This window comes from Nicotiana attenuata, chromosome 6 (assembly GCF_001879085.1).
Source record: "Nicotiana attenuata strain UT chromosome 6, NIATTr2, whole genome shotgun sequence".
Lineage (NCBI taxonomy): Eukaryota > Viridiplantae > Streptophyta > Magnoliopsida > Solanales > Solanaceae > Nicotiana > Nicotiana attenuata.
The window spans coordinates 78,650,270-78,660,559 of record NC_031994.1 but is presented as its reverse complement, the minus strand read 5'-3'; the positions used below and the strand labels follow the sequence as shown (position 1 = coordinate 78,660,559).

General features: G+C 35.1%; 2 protein-coding genes across 2 annotated transcripts; both read left to right on the top strand.

Annotated features, from left to right (window-relative positions):
- Positions 1,250–6,087, top strand: LOC109227298 (probable uridine nucleosidase 1). The gene is made up of 9 exons (XM_019392409.1): positions 1,250–1,618; positions 3,237–3,352; positions 3,498–3,557; positions 3,696–3,878; positions 3,966–4,070; positions 4,729–4,825; positions 4,934–5,041; positions 5,133–5,268; positions 5,653–6,087. Exons 1-9 carry the CDS (start codon positions 1,513–1,515, stop codon positions 5,759–5,761), a joined length of 1,020 nt encoding a protein of 339 aa, XP_019247954.1. The 5' UTR covers positions 1,250–1,512; the 3' UTR covers positions 5,762–6,087.
- Positions 9,400–9,960, top strand: LOC109228329. Its single transcript, XM_019393480.1, has one exon. The coding sequence runs from the start codon at positions 9,594–9,596 to the stop codon at positions 9,915–9,917; it is 324 nt and encodes a 107-aa protein (XP_019249025.1). The 5' UTR covers positions 9,400–9,593; the 3' UTR covers positions 9,918–9,960.

Here is a 10,290-nt window from a genome sequence, read left to right as displayed (position 1 = left end):
ATCGAGCTTTCCGATTTCGACCGTATATAATTATTGAATATTTTAGGATTATGCCATGACACATCTCATATTTTGTATTATTTTCTTGAAAACTACCTTATATAGTTGTATCTTACTAGGATTAAAGAAATATTTTGAGCACAAGTAATATATTTTTGCTACGAAGATTTTACCGAAAAAATCCCCGAATAACCCGAAAACCCGAGAAAAATCGAGATTGAAAAACTCGAGATTTATTTGTTTGGTTTGGTCTTTAAATTTAATAACCCGACACAATTGATTTGGTTTGGTAATTGCAAAACCCAACCAACCTGACCTATCTACATCCCTATTAAGAGGATATTTGGCTAAGTTTATAAGCTGGTCAAATTCACTTATACACACACATTTTGACTTATATATACATTTGATAATAGCATAAGTGCTTATAACCCAAAATGAGCCAACAACTTGGTTTGACCAAGATTTTTACTATTATACCCTAAATAGTTTTTTACTTCTCAAGATGTTTTCCAAGAACAAATATTCCTAACTTCTTCTCTCCATATATGCCATTTCTCTTTTTTCTTACAAATATGCTTTTAGATTTATAGTTTTGTTAAAATAATTTAAGGACATTTAAGTTATTTTAACAAAAGAACGGCATATTAACATCTCTTTATCAAACATATCGATTGCTTTTGCACTTCTATTCAAACAAATAAATATTTATTTATAATATAAGTTTCAACACTAAAAAATGTTCTTAGGCTCTATTCAGGGACGGAGCCAAAGTGTGAGATGCGAGTTTGGCTGTTGAACCCAATAGCTTTGTTCGATCTCTGTATTTGTCGTAAGAAATCTATTGAATATATACAAACTATTAATTTGAAACCACTAACTTTAAAGGATAAGAATCACGAACCTTTTTTTTTTTTGGTTCAAATCCTGATTCCGCCAACCCTAACTCCATAGAGCTTTGATTGTGAGATTTATTTGTTTAAAGATTTATCACTTTCACTTTTAGCCCGTGTGGCCGTGTCAGAAACTATTTATATTTAGTAGCCGAAAAAATATATAAATTTTATACAATATTTGTATATAACATACAAAAAATATATATATATATATATAAAATATTTTTTTTTATTACTATTTTGAAATCGACTATAAAGAAAGAAGCGAAGGCGTTGATCACAAAGGGAATCAATTAAGGATACGCATATATTTACCACTTAGACTAAGCCACATATCTTATCCATTATTCTTTCCCAAACCAATATATATATATATACACAAAAATTGTTTCACCAAAATAAGAGAAGAATACAGGAACAAGAAAAAGGAGCAGAGTTTAGAAAATTCAGCTCATCGTCAGAGCTGACTCCACCAAAACTCTATCCTTTTCACTTAAGCCCCCACACATTATTTTTGAATTCTAATTTGATTTTGTTATTATACTGGCACTAAAGATTCCCTTCTATTTTTTGCTCCCAATATTTTTCCTTTTGAATTCTTGAAAATTTCAAAAAGATGTCGAATTGTGATGGTGATTTGGTTGATGGATTGGTGAATCCGAACAATAATTCTTTTGCTAAGCAGCGTGAAAAGATCATCATTGATACTGATCCTGGCATTGGTAAAAATTTCAGCTTTTTTTTTTAGTTTGTTGAATTTGGGTGTTATGAATGAGTTTAAAGTTGAGATTTGTAGTAATTTTCAGCTAAATTTTTTTATTAGGTTGTAATTGGGTTTTGATTTTCTGTGACAAATAGATGACTTTTTGTTAAAAAAATCTACCCTTTTGTTTAAAGTTGTGATCTTTAGCAAATTTCAGCATTCTTTTCAGTTTCTTGAATTTGGGTTTTGCTAATGTTCATGAATGAATTTAAATTTGGGATTTTTAGTAATGTTTCAGCTAGATTTTTATTTGATTGTAATTGGGATTTGATTTTCTTTGACAAATAGATGACTTTTTAGTGAAAATTTCTACCCTTTTGTTTAAAGTTGTGAACTTTAGCAAATTTCAGCAGTCTTTTCAGTTTCTTGAATTTGTGTATTGCTTATTTTTTTTCCTCATGAATCAATTTGAAGTTGGGGTTTTTAGTAAATTTTCAGCTGAATTTTTATTTGATTGTAATTGGGTTTTGATTTTCTTTGACAAATAGATGACTATTTGGGAAATTTTGTTAAAAGTGCTAAAGGAAGGGAAGATTCTTATATGGAAAAAGGATCCAAGTTACTTTATTGTGTCACTTTATAATTACAGCTTTTTCATTATAATATTCAGATGGAAGATGATCTCTTTCTTTCTTTCTGGAATTTGTGAATTTTGGGATTCTTTCAGTTTGTTTAAGTAAAGAGAATCCTAAATTAGCTGTACTTTTATTTATGGCAATTGACTTTCTCTATGATCTTTTCTAATCCTTCATTAATTCTGAGACTTCTTATAGGGAAGGAATGTGTGTTACTTTCAACTATGTTGCTCGGACTCTCCAAAAATGTCGTCAGGTGCGTGTCGGATCCGCCAAAAGTAGTGCATTTTTGGAGGATCCGACACGGGTGCGGCATCATTTTGGAGAGTCCGCACAACATAGACTTTCACTATAAGAAAAAAGGGGGGAGATATTGCTATCACCTAGGCACCTAAGATTCTGACAAATTTCACAAGCTGACATTTGTGATTTCTTTAATTCTGTTTATCGTTTCTTTGGGAAAACAATTTTCTTAATAAAAGAGGAAGTTTTTAAAGAGCACATCTTGTGGTGAGAAGCTTTTCTTATTGAGGCGAACATCACGCCTTGGCGTAGTTGTGCTTCATTCAAATAGAAACCATTGTGCTCTTAGTAATATAATACTTAGTGACTCATCAACCAAAAAAAAGATAATATAATACTTAGTTATGCCTGAAATCTTTTCACGAAACACTTTCCATTTCTATCCTTTAAAATCATGGGCGGAGCCAGGGGCGAGAAGGGGTCGCCTGAAAGTTACACTATATATACTAGGTCAAAATTAGTCTTTTTGCATATATAGTAGATGTTTACTCTTTTATATTTTGAATCCCCTTACTGAAATTCCTGGCTCCGCCATTGTGTCAACTATGCGGGATAAATTGTGCCAATGAAAAAGAAAGACCTATGTCTCTCTCATAACAAGTTTTTAACAGGCTGAGTTGTGTTTCCTAATGAGTTTCATATTCCGTGTGGTTACCATTTGTCATGTTGGAGCTAATTTTAGCTTTTGTCGATATTTAGATGACAGTATGGCAATACTAATGGCATTTCAGACGCCGGAAGTTGAGATCATAGGCTTGACTACAATCTTTGGTAATGTTACTACTAAAGATGCTACACGCAATGCATTACTTTTGGTATGTCTTTTTTTTTTTGTTGGTATTTTTATACCTTTATTGTAAATTTCTTTCCTTTTACTGTGTTTACAATTTCCATCTATTAGATGTTCTTGGATCAAGTTCTTGATCAATTACTTCTTTGATTTAATTTGCAAAAGGATAGTGTGAAGCTGCAGGATATCCGGATGTTCCCGTTGCTGAGGGCAGCCCTGAACCTCTGAAGGTAATTTGTTTTTACTTCTCAGACATATTCCTTCTAATAGTAACAATGTCAGAACTTAGCAAATTACGCTTAACTTCCTTTCTCCGTTGTAGCTTCTCAACGTTCTGTAACCTAACTTGATGTTATTTTGCGCTATAGAGAGGGGAACCACGTGTTGCAGACTTTGTTCATGGTTCAGATGGATTAGGCAACTTATTCTTACCTTGTCCAAATTCTAAGAAAAATGATAAATCTGCATCTGAATTCTTGGTGGAAAAAGTTTCTGAATATCCTGGTGAAGTGTCTATACTTGCACTAGGACCATTGACAAATTTGGCGTTGGTACGTTGTATCTCAAAAACTTTCAATTTTCAAGTTTGTGATTTTGCCTTGCGTTTACAAAAAATTTCATCGTTATCTGTTGGTTAGGCTGTCAAGAGGGACTCAACCTTTGCGAGCAAGGTGAAGAGAGTGGTCGTACTTGGTGGTTCCTTCTTTGCTCTAGGAAATGTTAATCCTGCTGCGGAAGCAAATGTGAGTAAAGTTTTTCACATCCGTTTGTATTCCTAGAATATTCACAATGTTTTACAATGTGGAAGCATGTTAGAATAGTTGTTTGACCCTGTAATGTCTGTGCCTAAAACTTCTTACTTTGATATCCACAATGCAATGGAAATGTTTAGTAGTTATTTGCAGGGGCGGGGCGAGATGCCCGAGTACGGGTTCGGTCGAATCCAGTAGCTTTTGCTCAAATAGTTTATTTGTGTCAAGTAATAAACGGTTATTAGTACTTGAAGTCGTACTAAGAAACCTAGTTATTGGTACTTGAAATCGTCATTCTATAATTAGAACCATAAAGTTGAAATCCTGGCTCCGCCTCTGGTTATTTGAACTCTAGTAGCTTGTCATAAGCTCATTGCCTTAGCATAGTATTGTAGACACGTTCTCCTTGTAATTTGAGTGCAATATGGGTCCCTTTTGGCTTTACCTTTGCGGAAATACTATAAATTGTTCGTGTTGTGGATTATTGGTGCTTGTCTTCTTTAGTATATTACATCATTTCAAATGTTGTCAGTGTCGCTTTTCCCTGTCAACTTTTGTTAAGTTTATAAGATCAACTCTTTTTGCATGTAGTATTCAATCTTCAATTTGTTACTATTATCTCATTTGCATAGTTATTCCGACCATGCAGATATATGGGGACCCAGAGGCTGCAGATATTGTATTTACTTCAGGGGCAAATATTGACGTTGTAGGCATCAACATTACAACACAAGTCAAATTGACAGGTGGGTTGTTCACGTCTCAAATATGTCGAAGGCTTCTACTTTTTGCACCTTTAATTGTATAACGATATTGTTCACTTCTCAATAAATAGTATGTTTCCCTGGTTTTAGATGCTGATCTTGAAGAACTAAGGCAATCTGAAGGAAAACATGCTAAATTTTTATGCAACATGTGCAAATTCTACCGTGATTGGCATGTGAAATCAGACGGTGTCTATGGTGATAACTTCTGTTCTTCTATCGTTTGTGGATGACCTACATTGCTTCTTAAACCGCTTTACTGATAATTATTTGCTCGTCCTCTTTTCAGGAATTTTCCTACATGATCCTGTTAGTTTCGTGGCACTAGTTCGACCTGAACTCTTCACGTTCAAGAAAGGTGTCGTGAGGGTTGAAACACAGGGCATTTGCGTCGGGCATACCTTGATGGACCAAGGGCTAAAAAAGTAAGTATTTGAACTGATTTTTCTTCGGGAAAGTTACACATTCGGCCACTCGACCAAAAATATTTACATTTGCTAGCCAGTAGACATAAATTACACCTAGGGGCGAAGGTAATATAGTAGCTACGGTTTCGGACGAACCCAGTAGCTTTTACTTAAACTTGTGTTTGTATTAGAAAATCCATTAAATATATAAAGATATTTAACGGAGAATCCAGTAACTAAAACGAGCTAGGGTTCGATGACAAGAGCAGAACCCATAACCTTCAAATCATGGCTCCGCTTCAAATCAGGGCGGTTATACAGTGTAAAATTCTCTTTTTCTCTTTGCAAATCTTAGCCTCTGGCTTCATTCTATGGATTAAAACTAACAAGTCGTTATATTAGGTGGAATACGAGCAACCCTTGGACGGATTATTCTCCGGTTTCAGTTGCATGGACAGTTGATGTAGATGAAGTTCTGAATTATATAAAGAAAATGCTAATGAAATCTTGAATTCCATTGGATCTCTCGGATCTCTGCCTCGCATAAATCTTACTTTGGAAATCAATCGAGGAACGCGTTTTCTAACAACTTCCATTACAGCAATTGTTTTTACTCTTCTTTCCCTCCCTCCCTTGAAACTAAATAAATCCCAGTTCTGGGAAATGTAAAGGGCTTATAAATGGAGGGTGGGCAATGCATTTTCATCATTCTTTTCAGGTCTGTATTACTATATTTTCGCCTCGTCTTATTGCTGCAATGGCTAATTCATAGTAAATAGTCATGTCTGTATACTGTTTTTAAGATTTGTGGGGTCACCTTACAACTGTTTTTCACTATCCAAAGGTGTCGTTATTCATAAAATACATCGGTATACTTATAAGCCACGAGTTTGAGCCATTGAAGCAACCACTAATGCTTGCATAGGGTAGGCTGTCTACGTCACACCCCTTAGGGTGCGATCTTAACTCAAATCCTGTGTGAATACGGGATGCTTTGTGCACCGGGCTGCCTACTTGAAGGGGAAGCTTGTAGCAACGATAAAGCTATTTCTGTGTGACTTATAGGTCACGAGTTTGAGCCGTTGAAGCAGCTTAATGCTTGCATATGGTAAGTTGACTACATCACACCCCTAAGGGTGTGATCTTTCCCCAGATCCTGCGTGAATACGGGAAGCTTTGTGCACCGGGCTGCCTACTTGAAGGGGAAGCTTGTAGCAACGATAAAGTTATTTCTTTGTGACTTATAGGTCACGAGTTTGAGCCATTGAATCAGCCACTAATGCATGCATATGGTAGGTTGTCTACATCACACCCCTTAGGGTGCGATTTTACCCCAGATCCTGCGTGAATAAGGGATGCTTTATGCGCCGGCTGCCTACTTGAAGGGGAAGCTTGTAGCAATGGTAAAGTTGTTTCTTTGTGACTTATAGGTCACGAGTTTGAGCCGTTGAAGTAGCCATTAATGCTTGCATATGGTAGGCTGTCTACATCAAACCCCTTAAGGTGCGATCTTTCCCCAAATCCTGTGTGAATACGGGATGCTTTGTGCACCGGGTTGCCTACTTGAAGGGGAAGCTTGTAGCAACAGTGAAGTTGTTTCTGTGTGACTTATAGGTCACGAGTTTGAGCCGTTGAAGCAACCACTAATGCTTGCATAGGGTAGGTTATCTACATCACACCCCTTAGGGTGCGATCTTTCGTCAGATCGTGCGTGAGCACGGGATGCTTTATGCACCGGCCTGCCTACTTGAAGGGAAAGCTTGTAGCAGCGGTAAAGCTGTTTCTGTGTGACTTATAGGTCACGAGTTTGAGCCGTTGAAGCAACCACTAATGCTTGCATAGGGTAGGCTGTCTACATCACACCTCTTAGGGTGCGATCTTTCCCCAGATCCTGCGTGAATACGGGATGCTTTATGCACCGGCCTGCCTACTTGAAGGGGAAGCTTGTAGCAATGGTAAAGTTATTTCTTTGTGACTTATAGGTCCCGAGTTTGAGCCGTCGAAGCAACTACTAATGCTTGCATATGGTAGGTTGTCTATATCACGCCCTTTAGGATGTGATCTTTTCCTAGCGTGAATACGGGATGCTTTGTGCGTCGCGCTGCTTTATTATTTATTTATTACATCGGTATACTTTAAATGATGTACCTAAGTCATCTCTCTAGAGTAACTCATGTTTGTAACACCGAATCAGTCCTAAAGCAAATGAAAGTGATTGATTTGATGCTCTTCAGATACTAAATAATGGAAATCCAAGAACGAAGGCTTAAATCAATTTAGCCCCTTAAAAAATTATTCAGTTCTACACATTTAATCCTTTTTTATATGATTAACAAAAAAGAGTCGAGGCTAATAAGGTATAATGTAATTAGTCTAAGGGTTCGTTTGGTTTGAAAACAAGTTATGTTGGATTAGTTATAGTGGGATTAATTATGTTGGGATTAGTTATCCTAGTATTATTATTGACTGCTTGGTGTGTTGTATTAATCCTGATTTTGTCAATTTTATTGTTTTATCCTGGGAAAACGTATTCTAGGATTACTATTCCACCCTCTGTTAGGTATAAGTTATTCCTGTACTATTTTATCCCGAGATAATTTATCCCGGGATTACTATTTCATACTCTGGCTGGTATAACTTATTCTGGTACTATTTTATCCCGGGATAACTTATCCCACGCTTAATAATCAAACAAAAGACAAGGCAGTACTAAATTTTTATCCCAAGATTATTTTTGTTTATATATCAAACCAAACGACCCCTAACAATATTATTAATTACCGAAAGGTTTTCGTCCTGTATACGCATTCACAACAATTAGCTTAAACATGCATGTTGAGTGTGACAAATCTAAATGTTGGTATAATTGTATCTGAAAGTAGCTTTAAAGAAACAAACTTATTTTATTATTTTATTCAATCAGACAAATTAATTAAAAGCCCTCATTATCCAGTACAATTTCTTTTATTTTCGGATCATTTTTTCATAATTAGCAAATGTAAATAAATTTTGGATCACAATAAAATGCAAATACGTTAGAGTTTTTTTTGGGTTGAATAACAGTAAAAAGTTTTAGTGAAAGTATGAAATTTTCATTGAATTTGGAAAAGTAAAAATTAAACAAAAGGGAAGACTTATTGGTGTATACAAGTTACCTTTTATATTTTCCATGTTCGCCTCCGTCGGAATTGGGATTATTTACGTGCAAACTTAAATTTTATTTTCCATTTAATAAGCAAAATTTCAGGAGAGTTGCATATTACTCTACTAATTTTCAATAACTAAAACATCCAAGCAACAATAAATTATTGAGAAACGTATCTTTTTAATCTCTCTAAAAAATAATAGCTAAAAAATATAAATTTATTGGATATATTTGTGTTATCTAAATATAATATACTTATCTTATTCATATGTATTGGTCAAGTGGACGTTTTTTTTTTTTTTTTTTGGGTGTGTTTGGCTCCAGCTGGTGAATGGTATCCGTTGAGGCTTCGATTAATCCGAATTTTATATGTAAAAAAAAAAAAAGGTTTATGTGTAAAGTAATCAGAATGACACGGTCAAGCTACTTGCGTCTGTCTAGTCTGATCGGCGATCGTTTAGCCGCTCTTTCTAAGAGACGGGAATGTAATTAAATAGAAAACATCCCCTCGGAAAGCCACCGCGCATGGCCAATTTTAGGGAAAAGTAGTTCCGACCAGAATTTTTTTCATCTAGAACTCAAACCGGAAACATCTAATTAAGGGCGAAAGATCCTATTTATCCCACCACAGCTCTTAGTGATACTTATGGACATGATCAAAGTTACCTACTTATACGTAGTTATTATCATGAATATACTCAATTTTCACACTACCCTAATTTTAAGGAGCTCAAATTTTCCTTCTACACTAATGATAACACTCTTTCACTTGTTTCTTGAATAAAAGTAAAGAAAAAAGAAGAAATGGAAAAATAAGAAAGAGACAAATCAAAACTATAATATTTTTTTGTTTGTTTTAGCTTTGTTTAGTTTAATTTGATAAGGACTTGAAATTGTAGCTTATATTGAAAAAAGCAGTTGAACAAACTTTCCCTCTAATCTTATTTCATTTCAATTTCTTCCTTTGATAGTTACCTATCAACTCCCCCTTGAAGTAACCCTTGCAACTTCCCTTCTTTCAACATAACCACTCCAACTACAACTAAAAGCAATTCCTCTCCTAATCCTCTTACAAATTCCTATAAATACCCTAAAAAAACATCTCCATAAAAAAAAAATATTAATCTTGCAGTCAGCTAGCAACAATAACAACAAACTCAGCGAATTTCCACAAGTGAAGTACTGCAGTTAGCTAGCCATGTCTCAATTTAATTCGTCGATAGCGTTAGCCGAGAAAGTTTCATGGTATTGTGGCTTGTTCTTGGCAATAATGTTGGTATTGAGCTGGTTTGATCAATACAATGAGAGTGAATTCATAGTTCAAATGCAACAACATATGATGGTTAGGGAGAAAATGCCATGTGATGAAATTTATGTGGTAAGAGAAGGAGAAACTTTGCAAACAATTAGTGAAAAATGTGGAGATCCTTTTATTGTTGAAGAGAATCCACATATTCATGATCCTGATGATGTTTACCCTGGTTTGGTTATCAAGATTACTCCTTTCAAGAATAATAGGTAGAAAGTTGTAAATTCTATTGTTATATATTCTTTTTTTTTCTTTACCTCTTTGGTATCCAGAACCTACTGACTTGATTAATCCAGACTCACGTCGCGTAGGACGTACACCAAAGGAGGAAGCACTGGCTTCCAAAAATTTCTCCCTTCTCTGGGCTAGAATCCGAGACCTCCGATGCTATTTATTGAAATATACTTTGATTTGCATATGAGCTTGTAATTTAATTTCTTGTTCATGAGTTTCCAAGAAATTTTACTCATATTGTTCAGCTGTAAGAACAATAAATATGGACAAATCTCTATATTTTCTTTTTGTATCTTTGTTTGATGTTATGAGAGAGTGAGAATCAAAACTCAAATGCAAGAAGAGGTCTTCC